The sequence below is a fragment of the Dromaius novaehollandiae genome, chromosome 2, assembly GCF_036370855.1.
Source record: "Dromaius novaehollandiae isolate bDroNov1 chromosome 2, bDroNov1.hap1, whole genome shotgun sequence".
NCBI classification, from domain to species: Eukaryota; Metazoa; Chordata; class Aves; order Casuariiformes; family Dromaiidae; genus Dromaius; species Dromaius novaehollandiae.
Window position 1 is genome coordinate 94,682,788 of NC_088099.1, and position 25,988 is coordinate 94,708,775.

The following is a 25,988-nucleotide window of genomic DNA, read 5'->3' on the forward strand; positions in this document are numbered from 1 at the left end:
AGCTGATCTCACTGAAAAGTAGACTACTATTGACAGTCTTACTGCCCTGGGATAAGCTACATGCACTTTATGAAGATAAGTTTTAACTGATGAATAAGCTGAAGGGTTTTTTTAAAGACAAAATAGAATAGCTACATGGGGAAGGCGCATAAAATCTGTAACTACAGTCTTTGCAATGAAACCTTCAAACATGCAATAGCATTTTTTTGATATAAAGCAGCAAATTTCAAACCTCACAAAATATCACAGCAGCACTATTGTAATTTGTATTTGTTAGTCTAGTTCTCCTGATATAGAGGCATCAAAAGAAAGTAGAAAATGAAGTTCCATCTCTTTTTGCGCATCCAAATATTCAAGATCACACACATGCATACCGGCTCATTACTGCAGCTTTCTTCTTATCAAAAGAGTCCAGCAAAATTATTCTTGAGAAAACAGGAAAGCATACTTAAGTGAGATTAATTAGACACTTTCCTCCACTACAGTTTTAGAAATGACAATGGAGGATCCCACACAGCAAGCATTCCTTTTAAATGCAGATGCACGACTTAACACAGAATACTAAAAAGTACAAATAGTCATTCAAGTTTAAAAAGCACAATAGCACTACTGTTATTCTGCACTGTATAACAGCCTCAGAAGATTCTCAAAAGATATATAATTCTACATGCTTGACTTTGCATCTCTTGTCCACTCAAAATTCCTGTTGATGTGAATGGGAAACCTAAACAGCAAAGCCAGCCAGTTATTTTAGAACACATTCTAATAATAATTTCTTAGCACCAATCCACAGCACTGTATCCCACCCTGAACATAATCCTGTGATGCACATGTGCGTACATGTGCACGCTTGTACACACAGAGACTTGCTGTGCAAGTCAGCAAGAAAGCAATAAAATAAGTAACATTTTTAGTTTATCCTACATACACAGTACAAAGAATTTTTCAAGGGAAGAATTAATGTGTATGAAAAGATACTGGCTTCTCCTCCATAAATTTAATCAGAGTCAATATATCATACTTACCAAGATTTTGTTATCCACTTTATCTCCCTTGGTTTCTAGCTTTACTTTCTTCTTGACTGAAATTTTGATTTTCCTCCCAATAACATCCTTGACACTTTCTGAAATAAAAGAAAATACCTTCAAACACTTTCATCATCAACACGAGAGCAAAACAGACACCACTGTCAAGGTTTCAAGAAGACTCAGAGCTATGTTGTCCAACTGCTGCACTCATGAAAGTCTCATTCATGCACATCAGTACTAAACACACCCTAATACAACTTTCATAAGTACGTCATCTACAAAATAACTTAAGCCTACTATGATGAGATTATAGATTTTATATGGCAATATTCTAAACCTAACTTGATATTTCTTTCCAGTGCTAGTTACACATCAAAAACATTCCTAAGACAAGCCTCAGCATTGCTCAGCTCTACTCTGGGAAATTATAACAATTCCCCATTCATCATTCTGAAACACATTGCGCAAAATTTGCTGTTATTTGAACCTGAAAAGCCTGTTAAAGTCAATTAACTACTTGTACTGCAAAAACGCTAGCCTTTTATTGTTAACATCAGGGAGGCCAGATGGGTCAGACAATGGAAAACCAAGTGTTCGTACATTTAAGTTGCACTGCAAACCAATCAGCCTTCCAGATATCAACATCTGACAGCTGTGCAGTGAAGGCTATGAAAGCCAGTATTGGTCTCAGTCCAAGTCCTAATGATTACATAACCACCTCACAGGGCCAACCCCCAAATTACATTAACTGACATAATATTTTATACATATATATGTGCACGCATGAGTGCACATACACATATTACATATATACACCCGTGCGCACATGTGCACACACACACTATATATATATATACACACACACAGCTCTCTCTGCCAAGTACTGAATGAACATACTGACTAACCAACCTCTTCCCTAAAGGTCTGAATCCTGGCCGGGAGGGAATGCATGTGCATGGAACTGTGTCAGAAAGCTTATACAATTACTAGCGCTGATGTAATTGCTAGATAAACACAGGAGCTCGGCTAGAAGAGCCAATCTGGTACCTTCCACAAGTTTCACTCCCCAAACCCCTCAGAAAAGGAAAGAGAAATCTTTTAAACACATGAATGTCCTTCCAGCACTACGACTGCAATCTCTAGAAGGCAAGCCTCCACCCAGCCCCACACTACATGCTTACACAGACTTAAGTTTAAGGACTAAAATTCAGGATAATAAGGTCTTCCTAAGGCTTTTATAGTAGTTCTGTGGCTTTTCTGCACAATTTTCATTTGGTAGTCAGAATAACTGACAATCAAATAACACATTGTTTATGAAGTCTAGCCCAGGCCAGGACTCTGCCTGGAGGGCAGAAGGGCGTGAAAGGCAAAAATACACCTAGTCAAAATGACTCTCCGCCAGAAAGAGCTGTTTCTGCAATATCTGAATGTTTTCCCCAGGAATTGTGATTTGCCAGTCAGAAAAGAAAAGCTCCTGGGTAGCAGTGGCTTGTCCAGGGAAGCTGCCCCAAGTTGCAGGCAGCCCTGCGGCAGGCTGCCAGAGCACCGGGCTCCCAGGGCAACTGCTTGGGAAGGAGCCAGGCACAGAGCTCCCCAAGCAGCCAGGTAAGCAAAGCAGAAGGGGAAAGTCCACCCCAATCCTCCTGATACGAACCGGGTTTTCAGACTTCCTCTCTTATAAATAATGCCTGTTTCTGGTATTTCTGTCCCTGTTGGGGAATTTAAAGGAATTTAAATTTTACCACACATTCTTTTTCATAAAGGAAAGCCCTATCTCATTGCAAAGAAAAATGTATTGTGCTGCTATCCCTGCTACTTAACCTCCACCCCCAGCCTTTGCCTTTTGGTTTCTCCTCTCTAACAAGCAGCTCAAGGTACTGCCTCTAGCAGGGGACTTTCTCCTGAAGCACCGGGAGTGCGGGAGACTGGCCCCCTGTCATCTCCACTGGCTCTCCCACAGGTCCCAAACAGCAGCAGTGAAAATGACTGCAGATTTTCAGCTTCACCACTGTTACTTCAAAAAGCAAAAGGGAGAGAAAAGGCCTGGGAGCTAAGACTCAGGGAGGCATCAGGATGTCAACTCGTTCTAAGGCTGTGTCTGCCAGAAAGGGCTAGAAATGTTTCTTCAAAAAGTTAAGATTTGAATTTCACAGATTTTTCCCAAGTAGCAGAGAAAAATTCCTTGATATTGTTGGCAAGAGGACTTTTGAAGTTGTTTTTCAAATTAAGGGATGGAAACACAAGTTAAGGCTCATATTTTCAAGTGCTCATTAATTTTTAATGCCTCAGACTAAGAGTGCCTACCTTCAGACACCAACAACTGAGAAGAGCAGATCCAGATTACTAGATTTTTCTTTTTTTTAATTATGACCTAAGCGACCTGACAAAGGTCACACAGGAAGTGAGTAACAGAACAAAAACTGCAGTTCAAACACTCCTATTCCTAGTCTAATCTCCGTGTCTAATCACCAAGTTTTATGGCACATCCTTTCATACTGTTCTCAGAACGCAGGGTTAGTCCAAAAAGTCTGCTTTAGAAGTTCACTTTTAAAATACTAACATGCTAATTATGCTAATACTAACTAACATGCAGACACCAAAATACTGCTATAAATCAAATCAATCCATGTGAACGGATCCACACGCCCCTGAAGAGCCCCGATGAAGCAAGGTGGGTCATAGCGCGATGCCAGAACTGGGGCTAATTCTTAAAACTGTCCAAAGCCATAGAGGATATAATACTCTAGGGTGCTCAGCTTTGCTCCTTCTCTTAATATGCACCACATCCCACCTATCACATATTAGCTCATCATGAACCTGCACCCATCATGCATTAGCATCTCAATACTTAAACATATCTAGCCATATTTAAAAGAGGTTTTGATTACACCTACTTCTGCCATAACGCTCAGCTTGTCACCTTTTAGTAGTCAATCTATAGGCTAAAGCTAGTAATTCCATGTTTTGTTCATTAACAGGACTGCAAAATAGAGCTATTTAGTTTATAAAGGAAAAAAGCCTGTGATGACAGCAACTTTTCATCTAGATTGTTACAAAGACTTTCTAAATGTTAAAACAAGTTCCCACCAATAGCATAGGCTGAAGAAATCCAAAGAAAAGCCACAGTGTACATGAACTAAGCCAGGTCTCTAAAACCCATGTTCAATGCAACATGTATGGTGTTGCCTGACAAATCTCTGCTTCAATCTGTCATTAATGCAATTCTCCAAGTAAATCACTGCAACGTAGATGAGATGCTGAGATCTTTCTTCAACAGGCAAAGCTGTAACTAAAACCAAAAGGAAGTTCGGCCTGAATGAGGGCTAGGCCTAAAGTATTAATGCCCTATCCCCAGGTGACACTGCTTACCAACGTACCATGTTAATTATCTATTTAATAAAAGCTCCCAAACAGTGACAATTCCAGGGTCCTCACCAGCAACTATGACCCCTTAAGTGTGTACTATAGGATATGGGGTTTTGCTTGCAGGCTACCACAAAACTTCAATGAAAATACCTTCTCAGATTTGCATGTGTGCACAGGGAAAAAAAGCCACAAACGAGTTTTAAAAACCCCAAGCCCAGAAAAACCCAGAGCTACAGCTCGGAGCAACAGCCTCCCTTGGCTCGCACAGGAGCTGCCGCCAGCGGGTGACAGCGTGCGTGCTGCCGTACCCAAGGGGCGCTGGAGGCCACAGGCGAGCCCGCGCACTTCCACCGGGCATCTTCCTGCCCTCGCCCGCCCGGCGAGGATCCCCCCATCCCCGGGGCACCGGGACCGCCGCAGCGCCCGGGGGCCGCAGCCCCGCTCGGGCCTCCCCGGCCCCGCAACGCTTCGCGCTGTTGCCCCCACTCCCCTCCCCAGCACGCAGCGCCGGGGACAACGGCCACCGCCAACCGCCCCCCGCGCGGCGGTCGTTAACCCCCTGCCCGCTCCCCGCCGCACGGCGGCCGCTAAACCGCCCCCCGCCCCGGCCGTTACCTATCAACTCTTTGGGGACGTCGGAGCTCTCCTCGGCCATGGTGGCGCTGCCTGGTGTCGGGGGGTGCCCGGCCGCGGGGCTGCTTCAGCGGCGCGCCGTCCCTGCGCGGCACGAGGCAAGCATGAAACCAGCGCGGTGGCGGAGGCGGCTGCGGGCGCGCGTGTGCCTGCGGACGGAGCGAGGGGGTCTCGGTCTCTGCCTCCCCGCCGCGCTACGTGCCTCCCGCGGCGGCGAGGAGGCGCATTTCCGAGGGGAGGAATCGCCCACAAGCAGCCGCAGCGGGCGGCCGGCAGCGCTGGCGGCGGCCCCCTGCGCCGGCTCCCACTTCCTCCCCCGCGGCGCAACCGCCGCCTGCCCCGGCGCGGCCCCCCCGGCACCGGCAGTGGCGGGAGGCAGCGGCGCGCTGCCCCCCCCAGCCGCGGCAGGGCTCGGCGCCCTTCCCGCAGCCCGCCCGGCCCGGCCTCCTCACCTCGCGAGAGCCGCCGGGAGCCCCGCACCCGCCCGGCGCCGCAGCACCCACCGAGCACCGGCAGAGGCGGCGGCGGCCGCGAGCATCGCCCTCAAGGAGCCATGTCGCTCGCGCCGCGCAGCGCCGCCTGCCCCCCGCCGCCGCCGAGAGGGAGGAGGGAGGAGGGCAGGGAAATTCAGGACGCCGAGAGCGGCCCCTCCTTCGCCCGAGCCCCCGGCGTTGCGGAGGGCCGGCGGCGGCGGGAGCCACCTGCCGGCGGCGCGGCGCCGTCTCCCCTCCCCGGCCGGGCTGGGGCCTCCCTGCCAGAGAAATGTGGTTTTGTGAAGCCGGGCGGATCTCGCGCGCCCCTGGGCCAGAGGGAGACGGGGTCGCTGTCCTGCGCCCCGGCGGCCCGGAGTGCGGCTCCTCTGCGGGCCTTGTGAGGGGCCCAGAGCCGCGGGCCGGCACTACCTGAGTGCAAGTGAGCAGCAACATAAGTAATTAACAGGCGTGAGAGCTGGACTGCCCAGGGGCGGTGATGGGGGGACACTAAAGACCATGCATATCCAGTGAGGAGCAGCTTTCTGCCTGGCTTTGCAGTCACATGTGGCTGGGGTGACAATGGGGGGACACTAAAGACCGTGCAGGTCGCATCTGGCTTGCAGGAAGTGCTTCACATGGATAATGGTCTCTCCACACCGCGGTCTGTTTTCGTTCATGCCAGCTGTTGTCTTACCCAACAGGAGTGCCAGCCGGAAGTGGCATTGCAACACTGCTCTAACCCCAGACCTTGCAGGCCAGGTGCAGATATTTCCAGCTCGTGCTTATCGGCCGTGAGCTCCTGCCGGCTGACTCCGCATGGATGACCTCCATGAAGTCAGCAGTGCCCAGTACATGCAGAGGGAAGCAGCCCCTGCAGCACCTCCTTGGACAAGGCCTCTTCCAAGCAACATGGGCCTTTCTGAAGAGATGCTCTTCCTTTTACAGATGCACCTTCTGGCTTTGCACCATAGGAATTCTCCTTTTTTGTTCATTTCTTTGAAGGAGATTTATATTGTAAAGGGAGTAGTTGTAATCTTGAAGACAGTCCTTGTTGCCAGCTGCCTGGGAAAGAGACTGCCACAACTGGTTCTCTTCAAGCCCTGGAACAGGATAACCTTTGATCCAGAAATCTCTCTCCTTCACTCCCCCACCTTATCTCCATAATCAATTGCTTTACCGCCATCAATTGCTTTAGCACCTGTTCTCAGATAATGCCTCTATTATAGATTGTTTAGCAAACTCATTGTGAAGGGAAAAGCAAGTTTCTGAGCTTATACCAGATTGAAAGGGACTAAATATGCCTCCTTTCCCAAAGAAAAATCCACAAATTACAGCATTTTGCATATTGCAAATTGCAATTGCTATTGCACTTTGCTATTGAGAATTTGTTTATGCGTAACAACCACATTATAAAAAACACAGCACTTGAGCTGACTAATTGCACCTATAATCATATATATGTAAAAAAAAAGCACAAAAGGACTTTTATGGGATGAGAGTGAAGGAAGGAGCTAGACAGCTCTGGAAATACAGTAACGTTAGATGCTTGCTTCTAGTAGCAGTGCGTAGTTTCAATGAAAGGTTCATTTTCACTGCAGCAGGATTGTGATTGGCCATCTTACATCCTAAAGGGGTGGATAACTGCACAAACCTCATATTTTGAGCACTCTAGAAATGAGTGACAGATCTGGAAGGTCAAAGTTATTTATATCTAATTAGGAAACCTAAATGCATTCAGTAAGAACAGCAGCATAATTCCAAAGAGGAAGAGTTATTTTGCTGGTAAAATACTATACTGTTGCACCCTATTTCTCACGAAGTACTGCATACCCTGGTCTTCAAAAGAAACATGACCAGCAGTTTGAAATTGTCATGACTTGTCAAACAATTTTTTGACTCTCCACAGCACCAATCAGCTCTCTAAATAATTCTGGAGGTTATCTTACCAGTACAAATATGATTATTGCAGAAATGGCTACAATTAGTGAAACAGCAAACTGGAAAGACAGCTATGAGCAGCAAATAAGGACATTCCTTAAAGAAACTAAACAAAGTCAGTGTAGTTTATATTAGGAAAAGAATATGGTGTGCTGTTAACACTGCAAAAGTTTTGCTGGTTTTGTAAGGAGGTGTTATTTTCATCATTTCTTTTTGATCCTTAGCCTCCACTAGCCAGTTCAGCAAGGATGCAATTGTTATAGACATCTTCATCCGTGGCAAGGCCATTTTAAGAATTTGTGCCCCCTGTGGGAAGTCATCCTCACCACCTCTCAAGGTTGTTTACTACTTTCCCTGTTGTGCCAAAGTGAGAAATTGTGTGAGGAGGTTGTAACCTGGATCAGTGAAAGGTTTCGGAAAGGGGATTTGTGTTAGTTAGTCATTTCAGTGATTCAATTTTAATCATCTTTTCCCCCCGGATATGGGCACGTTGGCACAGCTGAGGAGAAGAGAGGTAACAAAGTTAACCTAGGGTAACTGAGGCAGACTGCCTGCAAATGAGTGGCTGGGGGGTGAAAAGGGTAGGAGCCTTGTGGCTGAATGAAAGGCTGTAGCACTACACACTGAGAGGAAATAGGCTGAGTTTCCTATCTGATCGTAATGTCATTCCCATAACTCTAAGGTGCAACTCTCGTCCTGACCTGTTCCTAAACGGTCATTGCCATGTCTGTCAGTAGGGCTTCCTTATCTCACATTACCTACATTGGTGAAGATGATCACAACTTGAAGGGTGAACTAGCCAGGATCACAGTACAGTAGTAGTGTAGCATAGCATATTGCATATTCAGCAGGCCTACTGAATGGGAAAGAGGTTAAATTTTCTTCTACCAGAGCAAAAGATTTATGAAGTCATATTAAAACTCATTCAAAGAATAATCAATTCGCCTGCCACAGAACAGAGATCTGTGTGGATATTTTTTCTCTGAAGATTGCTCAAATTATTGTCGTTTCTGGCAGGGCAAAAAATGCTGATGAAAGTAGTGGGCTGGATCACGTGCAAGTTAGATTGCTGCAGGAAGTGTAGCAGCATCCACAGCTTATGCATACTGACAGTAACAGAGCAGAAGGAAACTAGGAATTTCAGAAGATATTGTTCAGGGAGACATTTGGCGCAGAAAGGTGGGGCAGACACGTCCTACATTGAGAACTGCAGCATTCATGCATCAGATTAACTGTTAAGCACATAAAGTAGTTTGTGAGGAACTCACTCCATCTCTCCCAGATCTCTATATTGCTATGGTACTTCACACCCTGTATTGACATATGCTATATCCCACTCCCGTTTTCCAGCCTTTCTGTTGTCCTCGTCCTCCTCCTTATTCGAAATCCTCTCTTCTCCTGCAGATAAGGCAGGTGGCAACATAACTTGATGCCAAATCATGCATACTGTCATAACGTAGGCTAGTTGTAGTCTCAGCTGCTGGGTGCCCTCCCTGCTAACATTTTGTCAGTTGGATTATGGCTTTTGCACTGAAGACTCCCAATCCTTTTGCTCAAAACCATGATGTGATCAATAATATGATGTGATCAATAGTATGATCTTACTCCTGCTAAAGCCTATGGAAAGATTTCCATTACTTACAGCATGTGTCAGGCTGACAGTCAAGTCACACCGTGGAGTCATCGTGTTGCAGAGCAACATCATAGTAGGAGGAATCAGATGATCAAATCTCCGCATTTGCAAGCTGCCTCACAGTGCACAGCATAAGCTCAGAATGTCCCATGAAAGACAGGACAGAAAACAGCTCTTGCCATAAGTGTTCCAGCCTTGATAGTTGCGTTTCTAAGACTAGATACAAAGGGCCAAAACCTTCTTCAGCTTTACCTTTGCCACTCCATCAATACTGTTTACTGTACTGGTTGAAAAGAGACAGAACAGGGCCACAGTACTATTCAACAAAGCATCTCCAAGAGTGGTATCATCTAAGGAAGTATTATTTTTTAATCTCTGAGAAGTTACTATGGGCATTTTGGAAACGAAAAGGCGGCTAACCTGCAACTGCGTGGAATTTACACAAATATGAAGTACAACTTAGTCACATGCTTCCAATTATACCTGAGTTCAGAAGTTCATGAATTCTACCTATCCATGCCAGTTTTATTTCCTTTCAGCTTAAAACTAATTTCTAACACTTCTAATTTGGGGCTGTCTCCAGTTTGAGTTTATGTCTTATCTAATAATTACTTCCGTGTTCATTTTCTATGTTTGGTGATACCAGTAAACATGGTATTTGGACCCCTCACCTTGATCACATCTGTTCAGAAACTTGTAAAATTTCCCAGTGTAAAAGTTCATTAGAAAAAGAGCAGAAAACAAGTGATTAGCTAACTGCACCATAAATAAATGTCTCGTATTGCCAAATGATTGGATGCCTGCTTTTTGATTTCACCAAAATTAATAGGGAAAATGCATGCCCTCCATCAATCACTAGTTTGGCAAAGGAAATGACACACTTGTAAGTAGTCTCCTGTTGTTGTCTGTGACTGAGTCTTTTCAAAGCCTTTACTCTGGGCTTCTGTATGCTCTTATGATTATTTCAGTACCCTGCACAAAACCTATTTTGTCTCCATTTTAAACAGGGCAAATATAAATGCAGCAGCAAAGATGTATATTTTGATAAAGCATACTTTGATGGTAGTGTTAAGAAAAGAATTATAAAGAGCAGCTGATGCCTCATGAAAATCTTAATAAGAAAAATCTATTCAGAATAATTCTGGTTACTCTACTGTATTATTATATCATCTATTTCCATATTCCTCTTCCCTCATTCTTTTTTAGCAAGCATATTTGCATAAAACCAGGATCATTGTTTCTTAAGAGCTCGTTTGCTTCTGCTGCTTAGTTCTCATGTGAAAGCATAATCCTTTGCCTATTCCATCACATTTGGTTAGAAACTGTTATAATTTTTATGACTTCAGATGTCGAACTGGAGAGCAAAAGCATGTGATTCTTAAACACATAGGCTAAACTGAGGCTCACGTGGAATACACTTAGCAAGCTACTGAAGGAAAACATAACATTTTAAACCACGTAAAAGGCCTGTGAGTGTTCCAGCTCCTTGGTTTATGTTACTGTGTCAAACTGCCCCATTTTGAGGGTCTGTGAAGTCATGTTTCTCATCTACTACAGCCCTTCCTTATGTCAGATGTCTCAGCAGCCCTTTTTTCTTACCATTGACTCCAGCTTAATCAAACAACATGCCTTGATTGGGCTTCTGTCAGCACTGTAAGATCAACTATCCCTTGAAATCAAGGTGGTGAAACATGCTCCATATACGTTATTTGTACTCTCTGAAATAACTGAAAAAAAAGACAAATTTTCTTTATGGCCAGTGAAGCAGATGAAATGAACCTGTACAAAAATAAATCTGCAGTAGTTCTGACCTAAATTTCAAACTGAACATGATTCTTTTTCTACATTTTAAAAGTTTGGACAAGTTCCTTCTGTCTCAGCCTTCACTATTCTTACTCCTTCTCCCACAGAAACTAATACAAAGTATATAAAGTATATAGTATATATATATAAAGTATATAAAGTATATATTTATATAAAATATAAATAAGCTCTTCTATCAATACCAATGTCTTTCATTCAGCCTAGCAATCTCTGCTGCAATAACTATGTTCTTTAGCTCTCAAAAAGCTTTCTCAGAGGCAGGACATTCAGGAGAGGTGACTGACCATGCAGTTTGTCAACAAGAGCCTTTAAAAGAGCCTGCTAGGCCTAAATGGCTAGACATGCAACCCTCCAGCTCCCAGTGTGATAGCACTAGACACAGGGAAGAGAGAGTGGGAAGCACGGGTAAAAAGTTATCTTGGAATCTACTGCCTTGGGAGCACAGGAGAAGTTGAATATATGGTTAATAAAGAGAAGACTGGCAGTAATTACAGATGAATTTTAAGTAACAAAAAGCTTTCTAGACTCATTGAGCTACCAGCCCTAATTCAGCCATGCTTAGGAAGAGATTGGGATATGGCTAGAATATGTGACTGCAGGAGCCTCCTTCTTCCGAAAAGAAGATCTGAGCTCTGATAAGGGCTGTGGCAATTATTTTTTACACGGGCCTTCTGCTCTCGCTGCACAAGCTTTCTCCTGTGGAGGACCCTGCATAGTACAGTCTGAGAACCTGTGTCTATTTGTGTTGGTAAAGCACCTACAGACCTTTGGCTGAAAAGTGTTACAGACCAACAGTGTGTTACAATGACAGATAGCCTACATATAGGGGCACTGTTACGCTTGGTTTGGTGCTGTTTCAGAGGACACGCTGGTTTCAACACAGGCTTAAACTCATCTTGCAAAAAATGGTTGCCTCGTCAGCTTCAGTAGAGCTCCTGGTGAGCACAAGGTCCCTCCAGAGGATCTGCTTTGCCATTTGCATAGTCTCCAGAATTTTCCTAGATGTTTTGTAAAATAAAGTAAGGAAAAATCATTCTTCCCTGGACAACTTACAGAGGAGAATTAGCAAGCAGGGAAAGCAAAGTGGGCAAACAGCAAAATCACCCTAGCTGCATATCCCTAATATAAAACAGCATCAGATTGTGATATTGCAATGTAATAGAAATATACTGGCAAAATGAAATTGCCATTTATCTGTCTGGCCATAACAGGATGCTAAAATAAGGGCTGACTAACACAGTAAAGTTGATATCACACCAGTTTTTCCAGATGAATACATGTCACCAATAATTTGGGATGAATTATTTTTAAAATGCTACTTCTGAGGTTCAAATCATCATTTTTCAATTCTGAATAAAATCCTGTGCAATAGGATTATCACCAACACACAAAACCTCCTTTCACCAGGGTGCACATATTTGTTCCTTTGAGTAGATTTCCCTTGTTGTCTGGCTATTTACCCAGTCTTACTGAAAAATAGTGTCTCTAGGCTATTAATTCCAAGCCTCATTTCTGATTCCTAAAGTGGCCAGTATCTGGGGGCAAATGCCACCGAACCAAATGTTTGGATTGGTGAAGAAGGCAAGAAGCATTCTTGACAATCTTCCTGGCATTTAGGGTATAGTGGGGAAGCCCACCGCAGCCACCTGCCCTCCTCCTTTCACACTGCAGTGATGCCTTCTGCTCTTCAGCAAAGAAGAGGCAAAAATCACAGCATCAGCAGCTTTAAAAAAGCAGGAGAAGCACCACCTCACCACCTATGTGAAGAGAAAGACATATTTATATTAGTAAATTGACCGGCCCAGTAATGCTCCTGGGAGCTGAGGCTGACTAGCATGGGATGACCTATATCTGTGCTAATGACCCCTGCCCCAAGCCTTCAAAGGGTGTGCAGAGGGCCTGCTGGGATCACTGTGCTGTGTCTGAGAACTGCTTGCTAGGTGTCACTTGCCAGAATCACTCCAGGGAACAGCTTTTTAGTGCAGACGGTTGCTTTCCCAGGGCTGGGAATGGTTCCTGGCACTGTTTACTTTTGAAGTATAGACACAGTTAAAGCACACTTCGTCTCTTCTCCCCTCGTGTGATAAAGGGGTGGTCCGAGGACTTCTCCAATACAAGGAACTCACTGGAGGTAACACCAGAGGGAACAATCTCAAGCCAGTACTGCCCCGGGAGCACTTTCCTGAGAACAGTAGAAGGAAAAACACTTCTAAAAATCCTGAGATGAGTTACAAATATGGCTAGGTCACAGCAGGAAAATTTGTGTTGCAATTCCACAATATACCTTCAGCAAAACTGACCTAAGATTTTCCTGCTCACCCTTCTGCCACATTTCACGGTCACTTCATTGGGCCACTACAACTCTTTGCGGGGCTGTACAGTGAACTAGATAAGAAGGCCCAGGTTAAAAAAAAGTCAGTATATCATGGAATTGAGATCTGACTCAAAGGGCAGATGCTCAAGAAAATTACAGCAGATCCTTTAACCTGTGAATACTTTAGTTTACTTTTTCGTTTCTCTAATCTCAAATTCCCTTTGAAAAGATCACAAACTTACTGAATGTATTTGCTATTCAAAAAAAAAAAAATTGTCCACATACTTCTTCAGAGAATAATCAACGATTAGTCGGAATACAATTTTATGAATAAGTATTGACAGTTTATAATCTCCAACTCACATTTTGATCTCAGTTGCAGAAGCCTCCCAGATAGGGGTGCAGAAACAAGACTGTGTTACTTAGGCCAGAACATAAACATGGCAAATGCAGAACTGTGTGGCTAGCATTGCAATTTGCAATCTGCGCTTTCCAGTCAGTGATATAGGTCAAATGGTATTATTTCTGTTCCCCCTCTGGATGATTTACATAATAAACTAGCACAACAAGAACAGCATATTTCACAGTCAGCTTGAAGTTTGCTTGTAGCATGTGAGTGCCAGTTCTAATCAAATTCAAGTGTTCAAATGCCCTCTGAAAACAATTATGAAATGGTTACTCCTACAGTGAACTCAAAATCTACTCATGAATTTGATTACAGTTTTTTTGGAAGCATTTTCCCTAGTCATCGGCCTTGCCTGTCATTTTCTGTAACACAACTTCTCGAAGCACAAGTATATCAGTTTATTATGATTACGTGCAGTAAAACAAAGCAGTGTCAAGCATGGCTTCATATTTAACAGTGCTCACCTTCATTTCAACAGCAAGGATCCAGTAGAGTTTAGTGGTCTTCAGTTAGCCCCTAAGTGGTTAATTTAGTGTTCAGAGCAGGTTTTTATTACCCTTTCTTCCTTCCCCCCTGCCTCACTGCACACACGCTGGTCCTTTTTTTTTTTCTTTTTCTTTTTTTTCTTTTTTTTCTTTTTCTTTTCTTTTTTGGCAACTTGATTCTTTTGGTTCTTTTCACTGTGTATTATCTGCTGCTGGCAGTAATCTTAGCTCTTCAGCTGACAGCAAAATTATGAGGTACTCAGTACGAGATGACAATTTTCTTTCCCTCATTCCAATTCATTTGCACCACCATCAAGGAATCAGCGTCATCTCTTCAACGCGTTAACAGCTCTCTACTGATAGAAAGCATCAGCTCCGCATTCTTCAGCAAGAGGTCAAAAACGATTTTTGTTTTGTAACAACCCATTAAATTTTGTGCTTTGGAAAATTCCATTGCTATTGGATGTCAAATACCTAGGCTGTTACCTCAGTTAACACACAACAAAAGCGAGGGTTTGCTGTGAGATACCAAATGACACAGGCAGCTGAGTCTTTCCCCGAGAGGACTGTGGCCTGCGCCGTCCTTGCCTACTCGATGCATTTTTTGTTGCGTGCTCTTAAGAAAACCTCTGTTTCAGTGTGCACAGAGACTCCTGAGATCATTTTGCTATCTTAAAAAAAGTGATATATCCAAGTCTCTGCAGCTAGATGTTGCTGTGGGCTTTTTTTGAAGTGCAAAAAGATTTGGTTTTACACTTTAGCAGCCAAATTTATGCAACATCCTAGCTGAGACAAGACCTATATAACTCAATGGTAATAGTAAAGGTGACCTCTGTAATTTTACACTGGCTGGATACATCATCACATCTCCAGTAAAAAATTATAACACATTAGCTAGCTACCTCAATAGAAGAAAAATATGTATATGCACTGTTTTTATATGCATGACATAGCTTTATTCAATTTTCTGTACTGAAAAGCTTATCTGGGTAGACAGGTGAGCTCCCTTGTCTCCAACTAGCTTCATAATAGGAAACTTTGGCCAGTCTTATACATATGCTCACTTACATTCAGCATAATAAAAATGGAAAATCTTTGTCAGATGACTTTCATTAAATTGTTTGGTGAGCACAGTCAGGTTTCTGGTGGCTGTACATCCAAATTACAGATATCACCACAGGAATGCCCGGTGGCAGCCAAGGGGTCTGCAGAGAGCGAGGGGCTGCACCGGCCCCTGCCAAGGTCCCCTGGCGCTGGAGCAGAGCTGAGCTGACCAGATCAATTCAAGGCAGCGCTAAGGGAGCTGGCAGCCTGCTCCTTGGCCTGCAAGCGGACAGATGGTCCTGAGTTTTTCCTACCACTCTTCCAACCACACATTTAAACACAAGGGCTAAAGCCTGCAATAACGCAAAGCCAAAATAGAGGGAATGAGAGCTGCAAACAACGTTGTTAAAAATATTCCAGACAGTCGGGATACAGTACAGTTTACATACTGCAGTATTTGCACATAGGGCTGGGAGGAAGCAGAGGTGGCAACTGTGGTATTGGCTGAAAATTAAAGTTGAGAAGCCAATTCAGCATTCGCCTCAAGAGGAGTCTGTTCACTCGGGGGAAGAAATGGGCTTCTAATTATAGGTCAAGGGGGCTTTCGTCACATCAGAAAAAACAGTGTCTTGAAAATACTGAGGAAATCCAGCTCTCCTCCCTTCTACCTCAGCTGCAAACAGAGCAGCCACAGTCGCCGTTGGGCTTCCTCTGCCCCACAGCAGCCAGAAGAGCTCCCCAGGGCGTGAGCGGGAACGGTGCTTGCACCTCCTCCTTTGCTGGGCAGCAGCAGCACCAGCCTGGCCCAACACGGGCTGGCTGCTGGGCAGTCCTTTCCAAGGACACTGCAGTAGGTGCTTTCCCCAGCAAGCTCAGGGCTCCACAGACCTTTTTTATTTTACTGCTGCTGCTCTGGGAGTATTTTCTGTGTCTACTTTTGGTTTTAAATCAGATGGCACCTGAAATTAATGTTCTTTAATAAGCAGCAAACTGTATGCTGTCAGCATCTCAGTGTGAACACAAACACCATTAGACCTTTGGCAGAGCCTATTTACGCTTTACCTACGTATAAGAGTGCTCTTCAGATTCTGTCTCATGCCTGTCCTGGACTGATTTATTTATTTTGCTGTGACTCAACAAAAAAGAGGGGAAAAACTGCCGCAAACACAAAGCCTTCACTCCTCCTCACTCTTCCCAGCTGCACACACCCGATCGACTCATTTCCTTTCTCAGCAAAGGAATTGGGCTCCCGTGATGCAGTATTTCCAAAAGAAGGATGTTCAGCCACATAAACCTTCTCCTCCATGTCCGGGAAAGTGTGCCAGATGCCCTTGCCACACACAGAAAGGGGAAGAGCCCAGGTGCTAGCACAGAACATTCACTAGTCAGCTTGGGGAGATGCAAGACCTGCCAAAGCATTTAATACAACAGCTGTCAAAGCTGCCAAGCTCGGCGGCAGCAGGAGACACTCACCCTGCCGAGCACCGAGCACCGGCACTGCGGCAGGGGGAATGGCAGGGGGTGGCAGCTCCCCAGGGAAATCTTTTGCATACATTAAAGCATATACACAAAACAACTCCTCTTCAAGCAACTCCCCGTTTCACCGGACTTAAGAGCCTCCTTGCTTTCTTCCAGGAGCATTCAATTATCATTTTCTTCTCATTAACCTGGAAGACCCACCAAGTTTTTGCTAATTCCCTTGAGCAGTTGCTGAAGCACAGCTCCGCTCTCACTAGAGACCCTCTACACAGGTTGCACTATGTACTGTCTAATGACGTTTGCTGCCTGAAATAGGCTCGGCTTAAAAGAGAACGTGCTTTCTTTTGCTGCCAACTCAGCCAAGCCTCCAGCAGTTAAGCTGGATTTCTTCCATCTTATGCGTCGTCACTAGTAATCAAGGTTTCCGCAGGCAAGCACTGGGCCCCGGCTGCACCCGCACAGCCCTGCTGCCATCCATGGATGCACTGAGCGACAGCCGGCCAGCCCCGCTGGCCTCAGTACGGTCACGCCGGGGAGCTCTCAGCAAGGAGGCGAGCAGGCCGCACAGCGGCACTAAGAGCCGTGAGAAGCAGCAAGGATGCACTGACCGAGGCCAGGAGATGCCTAGCTGGGTGAAAAGGCACTGTCTGTATTCAATCTGGTTTGCAGAGTGCAGATGTGCCAGGAGACTGTTTTGCTGTGAGCAAAAAACTGTTTTGCTGTGACAGATAAAGAGTTTTCTTCTCTTTTTATTTTTTCCAACCCAGGAAAGAATCTCTAAGCAGAGACAAACGTCCCCCCCATCCGCATAAGCAGTATGATACCACATAGCATGAATTCATACATATTCACATACTGTCTTGCTCACAGTGAAAAAATAACAGAACTGAAACAGACAATTCGTAAAAATCACCAAATTAAATACGTTGTGTAATTTGTATTTTTCCTCTCAGGTAAATCAGCGCTGTTGTCTCACACAAGCACTCAGGGTGAATACTTGTACGCATAACTGCCTCTCAGAGAGAATGAACTTTCCCAGGTGAACCTAGAGGGAATTCAATATTTGTTAGCTGCAGTGAAAGGGAAGAAGTGGCTTTGATACATTTCGGCTGGGCTATGAGCACTGTACCAGAATTCCTGAAGACAAAATGCTGTTTAGACAGGGTCAGTTGGCAGGAAAGTATTTCATTATGAAAGCGCTCTTGAAAATCTGACTATTTATCAGGTGTTTAAATGGTGTTGAGCTTTTAGAAAGCCTGGCTTTTCCCCCCACCTTTTCCGTTCTGTGACTTTTATTCAGAAGTGCTGAGTGTTTCTGAATGTGTCTCTAAAGTTCTTTTTTGTTGATCTCTTTTTCACATCTTTAATAAATAGACACATGTTCAGAAGCATACAGCTTTTTAATATACCTCAAAACTGAAATATTGCAGAAAAATAATAATAGAAGTGAGTTTTGATTTAATCTATTTATTAGCCATGCAGATCCAGCTATATCTGCAACATGACAAAGTTTGCACGAGATCTCCTTAAAAATTGAAGAGACAAGATGTTGCAGTTGAGGTTTGTGTTCATCTTTTGCACTTACTGGCTTTTTATTTTCTATTTCCTTAATTGCCATTGCTCCTGGAAGTGCCATCAACTTTGCTACAGCTCTGCTTGAGAAAAATCTACCAGACCTCTGTTATTCTTGCAAGGAAGGATTGACACCTGGTGGCCAGACAGTGCAAAAGATACAACAATCCCATGAAATTTTGAATCATCTGGCCATTCCCTATAGGGCAAACTTCTCTTTAACCATCATTTATTTAGTTCTTTAAAGAGCCACAAAAGTATCAACATAAATACTGTTTTTCACTCATTCCCTAATGTTTTTATATGGTCAAGAGTAATTAAACTTCCTTTTTTTTCCAGGAAGAAACAAGCATCTTTGGAGGATTCGCTCCTCTAGCAGCCAGATAGTGTTGTTGTTTTGTTTTGTTCTTCTTATTCCAGACATGCTATCCTTTAGGGATAGCTCAGGGATCATTTCACTGGGAGACTTCATTCCCAGTCCTTTGCTGGCATTTGAGATGGAATTTTTCTTCTCCACTGAAAGCATTTGCAAGGCCTGACAAGTGCAAATAGTCCAATCTTGCACCATGAGTTTCTAAGACTACGAGGTCCTCAACGCCCCTGTTTTAGCCCATTTTAAAACAACCTCAGCCTAGAGAGCAGAAGAACCATGTGAGAGGGGCACTGCAATCTGAGGATAGGACAAATTTCTATTTCAGGATTTTGTTTCTGCTTCTGCCATAAGATTTCCATACAAATTTTGAGAGTCTGTTAAAAACTCTAGTTTCTTATTACCATATTAACAAAAAGCAGGACTCCTGAAAATCATTTTGGTTCAAGGAAACCTGCTGGTTGGAAGTGCAACTGGCTTAAAACAGCCCCCACCCCAACCCAGTGTTTCCTCCTACGTGGAGTTTTATTTTTGTTGCTTAAATTATGCTAACTCCTAGGAACACACTGTGCTGGGTATCGTACTAACAATATACTCAAAAGGTAGTTAGACGTCCTCACTGCCTACACAGCAGACAAGAAGTGTCAGCTAGGCAAAACAGAGAAGAGGCAGGGGATATGAGTTGGGAAGACAAGATAATACAGTGAAGGGATGGAGACCAAACATTCTTGCTCATCACATGTTGAGTTGATGTCAGGTGAGAATGATTTGTATGTCATCATGGTAAATGTGAATTCTGAAGAGAGATGTCACAGAGAGTATGTGAATCTTGTTCAAATTTTGACTCAGAGTTTTTCCAAGCACAGAGTGTAGCGAGGAGGAAAATGCAAAGCGTCTTCCTGCTGTTGAATAATTAGTACACTAGCTTGAAAGCTTACAATGGAAATGTTGTCTGATTTAAGGTCAAGCCAAACTTTATTGTGCTTATGCAAAGTAGTAGCACACAGCTCCCCCCAAGGTACAACAATCATCTCTTGAAGATGCCGTGGAGAAACATTCACGGACTTTCACAGGTAACCATTACAGTGACACAAATGACCTTTTGCCCACAGTGACAATATCAAAGAAACTCTAACCTGTATAATATATTGAAGTCAGAGTGTTATAGATTCCCAGCTCTGTAGATATACAAGCCATAAACTCACTTACATGTGAAGCTTTATGAACCTGCAAACACATGCAAACCTACCTTTCATAAGTGGAAAGCAACACCTGCTCCAAGCTCTCAGTTTGGAAGGATTTGCCTAGTGTGAACATTTTGTTTGTACAGGAGTCTCCCAGGACCTGACACGTCTTCCCACAGCATCCCAGACACATTTTGGGTTCTGCAGCAGTAACAGCTCTGCTTGCAGATCTCTCTGCATTTCCTTGCCTGGGGCTTTCTTCATTTCATCTCCATCAGGTGGTGGAAGCTTGTTCTCCAGGTTCACCTAGTGTATCAACCAAGTCATTCCACCTGGCTGGAGCTACCTACTCAGGAGTCATTTAACATTTTGAACCCTCAGATAGAGGCTGATCCCAACACTAGGCTATTCAGCTGCAATGAACTGAATGTTTTGAACACCGTGTGAAAGAGATCATGCTTTTATGTACACTGGAGCTATGCACTAAATCACATGTCAATGTAAACTTGAGCCTTGTCAGGCTTGTGTACACAAGGGTATGCCTGTCAAGTGGCCAGAGCATGTCAGATGGATTGATTCAGCCCTGAATTAGCACAGCTGTGGGAGCCAGTACCTGATCCAGCACAAAGTCAGCTGGATAAAGTTACCCTTTCAGGAGTCTGGGGAGTGACTTGAGAGAGTACAGTTTGTACCACTTTACACAGCTTTAGAGAGTATCTGATATAGCCCTAAGTGCCCTAAACCAAAATTTTCTGTGTCACAGAAGCTATGCCTGAGAAGCTACCTCCTCCCTCACAGGTAACTGTCACAGTAGTAAAAAGGACCATTTTCTCAGCAGATAATGGAGGGTTACTGTGATTTTCTTTTCTTCCCTGTAAGTGAATGGTTCATGGTGTGTATATTAGAATCTACTGGTCCTTCAAGTAAATGACACAGTAGTAGGAGAACAGCATACATCTGTTTTAATGGTGAGGAGAAGCAGGTCCTACTGCTTTTTTTTGATGTGCTAGATATTTTCAGTCAACCCCTCTCCTCGCCCCAAAACACATCTTAAAGCCAGTTACATGTCTTGACAGAGCAAGAACTAACCTTATTTAAATAAAAGTTATTTTACATATCACTGATGTAGACAGTTCTCAGGGCCTTTGCACTAGTGCCTTCTACAAGTGATTCTCTCTCTCTCTGCCCTTCTTATCCTCAGTTTTCTCCCAGTCTGAGACATACTTTTGTGGTGCTTCTCAAACCGAGCATCACCTTCCTCTAAGATATGTCCTGGGGGGGACAACTGACTGGGGAGCCAAAAGGACAAAATGCCAGCAAGGGACCGCAAGATCTCCAGGGGGACAAAGGATGGAGGGGTCCTCAGGAGGCTGCAGAGCTGAAGACGGGGGTCCCACAGCTACCAGAGCCACCATACACTTTGCCCCTCTCCCGGTATCTCCCCAACATCACCCGTGCTGAGACATGTTCCTCGTGTCCCAGCCCTGGTTTGAACCACAGTGGGTTCATATTTGCTGCAGGCAGAGAGCACATGCATGGCTGGCTCCTGTCACTCTCCTGGTGCCACGGGGACTCCACCCCCTAAGCATGCTCCTGGCCTCCCTCAAACCATAACAGAGTCAAGGCAAAAAAAGACTCCTGTGCTTTATAGCTACCGGTATGCTACACCGTGCCACATGCAGGAAGCTGCAGAGGGCACCTGGTTGTTACTCAAATGTTATCAGTTCGTTTTACACAGCTATGCTCCTGCTGAGCATCCAAAAGGATGACAGAAGACAAAATAATTTCTTGATGACTCACCCAATGAAAATGTATTGAAACAAGTTTTGTGTGCAATTTCAGTTACTGCCAGACCTGAGGGGGGAAAAGCCCTAGCATTTAGGAACAGTAGACTGAGCACAAGAACTCGGAATTTTTAGTTTTCATGATCAAAAGTTTGGGGGACTGTCTCTTATGTAGGCAGAGGACGTCAGGTAGGGGGCATTGTTATCCCACCTGAATCCTTGGAAACCTTTCAAAACTCAGTTGGACAGAGCCCTGAGAGACCTGATCTAATTTTGAAGTTGGCCCTGCTTCAAGCAGAGGGTTGGACCAGATGGCCTCCAGAAGTTGCTTCCAACCTCAATTTTTCTATGATTCTCCAAGCCATAGTTATCTCATAAAACTGTGTAATATGTCCAATAAAGCCTCAAACTAGAGACCTTTTAAGAAAACCTTGATCAGGGTCTTCACTTGGGAATGAAGCTCAAGCCTAAACTCACGGTTTATTTTCATTTTGCAGCCTGAAAATCTCTCACGAGGTAAATACCACAGCTCCACTGGAGACATAGGATGCCTCCTTTTGCAGTTTTATTACTAATATTGGGAGTATAATTTTCAAGTTTAGCTCTTTAAGCCTGAAAGTTTCAGAATTTCACAATAAAATTATTGCACCCCTAACCAATGTGTTTGAGGAAAGCAATTTTTAAAGTCATCTTTGGAGACAAAATGATTTTTTCATATTTACTGGATGACAATTGATGTGTCTTCACAGCAGTATGCTGAGTTAGTCTTTGATTCTTCATAATAGTCCCTGGAATAAGCCTAAAAGGCTCCTTTAAAACAGTCATTTCTTTTCAAGTGGGGAAGAAAGAATGCCCAGAAATGTTTCATCAGTCATGCTTTTCTAAAACAGTCAGTGAGTAAAAGTATCTGAGTCATCCATGAATGGAAGGGAATTTTTGTATCAGACCATACAGTAATTTGAACCCATTTATCACCTACTAGATTTCTTGGGAAATCTCAGCTTGAAAACACAGTAGTTTAGAATACCCAGTTTCACGCTTTTTAATGTGCTTTGAATCATGCCATTAGGGTCTCCTTTTCACTATCAGCTTTACAAAGTCAGAAAGCACGAAGCCAAATGACTGCACAGGGACTCTATATAATATCAGTTGTGACAGCTGTAGATTCTTTGTTGATATCAGTTCTAGGAGGTGAGCCATACCTTCTGACCAGTTCATTAAAAGAGATTATTCACCTTCCTCTACCGCTTAAAATAAATTATAACTTATCTTTAAAAATCTTATTAGTAGTCTAAGTCCTATTCCTCTTTCTGGTTTAAGTAACAAAGTTATCTGATATTACTAATAATTGCTTATTTTGTGGAATAATTAAGTCTTATTAAAATACTGAAGCAAAATAATAATCATTTTCATGTGCAGATATGAAATAAGTATCCCAGGAAATAAAATTACTTACGAAGAGTGAATTACGAGAACTGAAAACCAAACAAGGTACGAGTCTCCCATCTGACACCGGGCTGTATACCAAGGCATATGCAAAAGCATGACTTTGTGGAAGCTGGAGATAACACTGTAGCCCTTGCAGACCTCGTGATGCTCTCAAAGGGCTGTGTTTGGTGCTGGAGTCACAACTCCAAAAAGGTAACTTCAAAGACAAAGGTGCAGAATCGGAAAAAAAATGGTCAGGGCTATGGAAAAAGCAATACATTAACAATCTACACATATTTAAGAAAGAATAAGAAGAAAAGAGAAAAAATATCTAGAAGAATAATGGGCAGAGATAGAACTAGGAAAAAATTAAATGAAATTAAGGGACAATTAAGAGGAATATCAGGAAGGGTATTTTAAGTGAGGAGAAACAGTGATGGGAACAGACTTTAGAGGAGAAAGTGGACAACAGCTCAGTAAACTTGGGAAAGGATATCATTTAAAAAGCATATTTATTCTTGATTAAAAGGCTTTTATAATAAAACCTACTTCATATCTAATTAAAGCATAGCTACAACATCATTGTAATAAAGTGTTCCAAATGTCCTTACCAGATACCAATCCGCAGTAAAGCATTTGATCTTTTCCTCAGCTGCATCTTTACAAGGAAGAAGAGTGCTGCAAAGTCATGCTGGGAGCTTCCAGTCCTGCTCCATTTTCATAGCTCCTCCCATTTTAGGTTTCCTCCTTTGCAAAAGTAAACTTCCATTCAGCATGAGTGTATCTGTCTGAAAGGTTTTAGCAGTTTATTTAGCTCTTCCACCTGTGAAACTTCCGACAGCCTGAAAGCCTGGTTTGCCTGAACTACCCTTACTGCACCAGGTAGCTGTCTACAAATGCTGACATGTAGCTGAATGAAATTTAGGGAAAGATTAAGGAAACATCAAATCTGCGCCTCAAGTACAATATTTATTTTTGACCAATAGGTGGTACAGCTGTATTTTTAATATTTAATGGGAAAATGCTAAGATTAATAAATATTTCAAGAGATATGAATGTATCTGTCCTGCTGTTACTCTGGCCCGGCAATACATTTTGCAGGCTCTTTCATCGGAGAGGTGAACCTCCCGCAGTGTTTCTGATATTCCGTATCTATGAATGCAGGTGGGAAGTGTTGGTTTATTTCTAAATCCTAAATATTTGATATATTGTGGCAGGATCTCTCTGGAGAGGATACCTGTGGGACAGCTGAGCACAAAGAGGGAAATCTTTGTTCATTGCACATCTTAATTAGCAGATATACTCTGAGCTCTCGTATAAGAAGGAGGAAGCTATCAGTCATTTAAGAAACTTTCTGCCAGTACACTGGTGTGCCAGGCTTGTTGGTAAGATACTTCAAATGTTTGCCAAGCTTTCAAATTGTTTCTGAAAATATTTGGTAAATACCTGCTCGTCAGGCTGAGACTTCTCAGATCATTAGTCCAGTTAATTTTAGAAGAAAATACCCAGAGGCCAACAAGTAAAATGCAAGAAAAAATTAATTGAGGAAACATAATGAAGTATAAATAATTAAAAAGAACATACCGTATTCCCTTTTTCTTGTTTGTGTCATCCCTTTTATAGTGTATATGCAATCTCCACCATGCTTTAAATTAGGGTGAACAAGTCTGTCATCCTATTTTCCCATTTACCTTTGCACCGAATGAAGAGTTGTAAGAGGCACCTGATTTAGTAATGAAGAAAGGTGAGAGTTTGTTCTGCATATTTTTTCAAAATAACAGAGTAAGATCATGACCCCACTGAGACGTGTGGCTGGAGGAAAGCACAAGTGGGAGCTTACAACAGCAGCTAGAGCAGCTGGAAACAGATTCTACAGGGTCATGCCCCGGCCTCACAAAGGCTGTTTTGGCCCAGACCAAGCTGAGCATTTAAGATCAAACATAGAAAAAGTGCCATCCTAATCAACCTTTTCTTTATCAGCAGCTCTGGAAGGATTCCCGGCTCCAATGGCAGCCGTGGTGGTCCACTGGTGCTGTGATTCTGGGGAGATTCTTCACTGATGCTACAGTTATTTAAGACCTCCAGTCACAGGCTTGTTATAGCAATGCGCCACAGGTTTCAGCCACTTCTCTGACAGGCTTGAATAGCTCTTTCTATCCTACACTTTTCAGAAGGTTGACCGTCACAGGTGGAGTGAGGAAGACAATGGCTGTCAGAAACATTTTCCTTTTCGACATCTGTGTTAGGCAGAGCAATAGCAATACTGAGCCTACACACAATTGTTGAAGCCACTCTTTCACCAGCTGTGAAAGATCAGCTCACATTGTTAGGCTAGTCTGCCAATCTGTATTGTATCTATCCAAGATAGGTGCAAATAGGTAGCTTTACAACTAAAATAGGGCTCATTCCTGGTACCTGCACATGTTTTCTACCTTGTAAACATTTCAGGGATGACCCAGGTGGGACATGCACATCCATGTAGTGATTGCCTTGAAATTTTGCTAACAAAGTCAAAAGTAATTTCTTAATTATTCAGGGTAGTTCCTGATTTTAGGGGTCTGGAAAAGACAAAACAAAAGCACTTCTCCTTTAGCACATCCAGTTAGTAGGTGACAACTCGCAGGCTGCCTTTCATAGCTCAGCCATCTCAGAAAAAGATAGAGAGAAAATTCTTCAGGTGGTTTCTGCTTTTCAACATTTGTGCAAGCATAAGAGTTACATGCTCAGGACAGAAAGCACCATCAGATCTGACACGCTGGATAACGCAGACTGTCCCATCCCTTTTCTCCTTGTACTGAGTCAGCCAGTGAAGGATAGGGTGGTTCAGCTCTAAAGCATATTATCAGAACATGAAGATTGACTGTATTAACTAGCTATTAATTACTTGGGCAAAATGCAACACCAAATATTTGCATTTAGAAATAAACTGAAAAATGTTCCATTTAGGGAAACAATGAATTAAAAATTAAAGGAACAGGTCGGTAGGTGGCACAAGAACAGCACAGGACAAGGAAACTCAGCTGTAGT

The 25,988-nt window shown here is 43.3% G+C and overlaps 1 protein-coding gene and 1 long non-coding RNA gene across 7 annotated transcripts in view; both read right to left on the bottom strand.

The window, feature by feature from the left end:
- The window catches only part of CARMIL1 (capping protein regulator and myosin 1 linker 1), a 198,264-nt gene extending 192,575 nt beyond the window's left edge, over positions 1–5,689 (bottom strand). For 2 of the 6 annotated variants that reach the window (XM_064506940.1, XM_026115610.2), the window contains exons 1-3: positions 5,480–5,689; positions 5,010–5,176; positions 1,026–1,123 (exon numbers count right to left, since the gene is read on the bottom strand). In XM_064506940.1, the coding sequence (XP_064363010.1) occupies positions 1,026–1,123; positions 5,010–5,049 (138 nt within the window). In that variant the 5' untranslated portion in view covers positions 5,050–5,176; positions 5,480–5,689. The other 4 variants (XM_026115612.2, XM_026115611.2, XM_064506937.1 and 1 more) reach the window with 3 other exon arrangements.
- An 11,682-nt stretch (positions 5,690–17,371) lies between these two features.
- On the bottom strand, positions 17,372–23,740 carry LOC135327329 (uncharacterized). The gene is made up of 3 exons (XR_010387441.1): positions 23,573–23,740; positions 22,990–23,178; positions 17,372–17,668 (listed from the first exon to the last, which is right to left on the bottom strand). It is a non-coding gene; the product is annotated as an uncharacterized LOC135327329 (long non-coding RNA).
- Between the last annotated feature and the right edge of the window lie 2,248 nt (positions 23,741–25,988).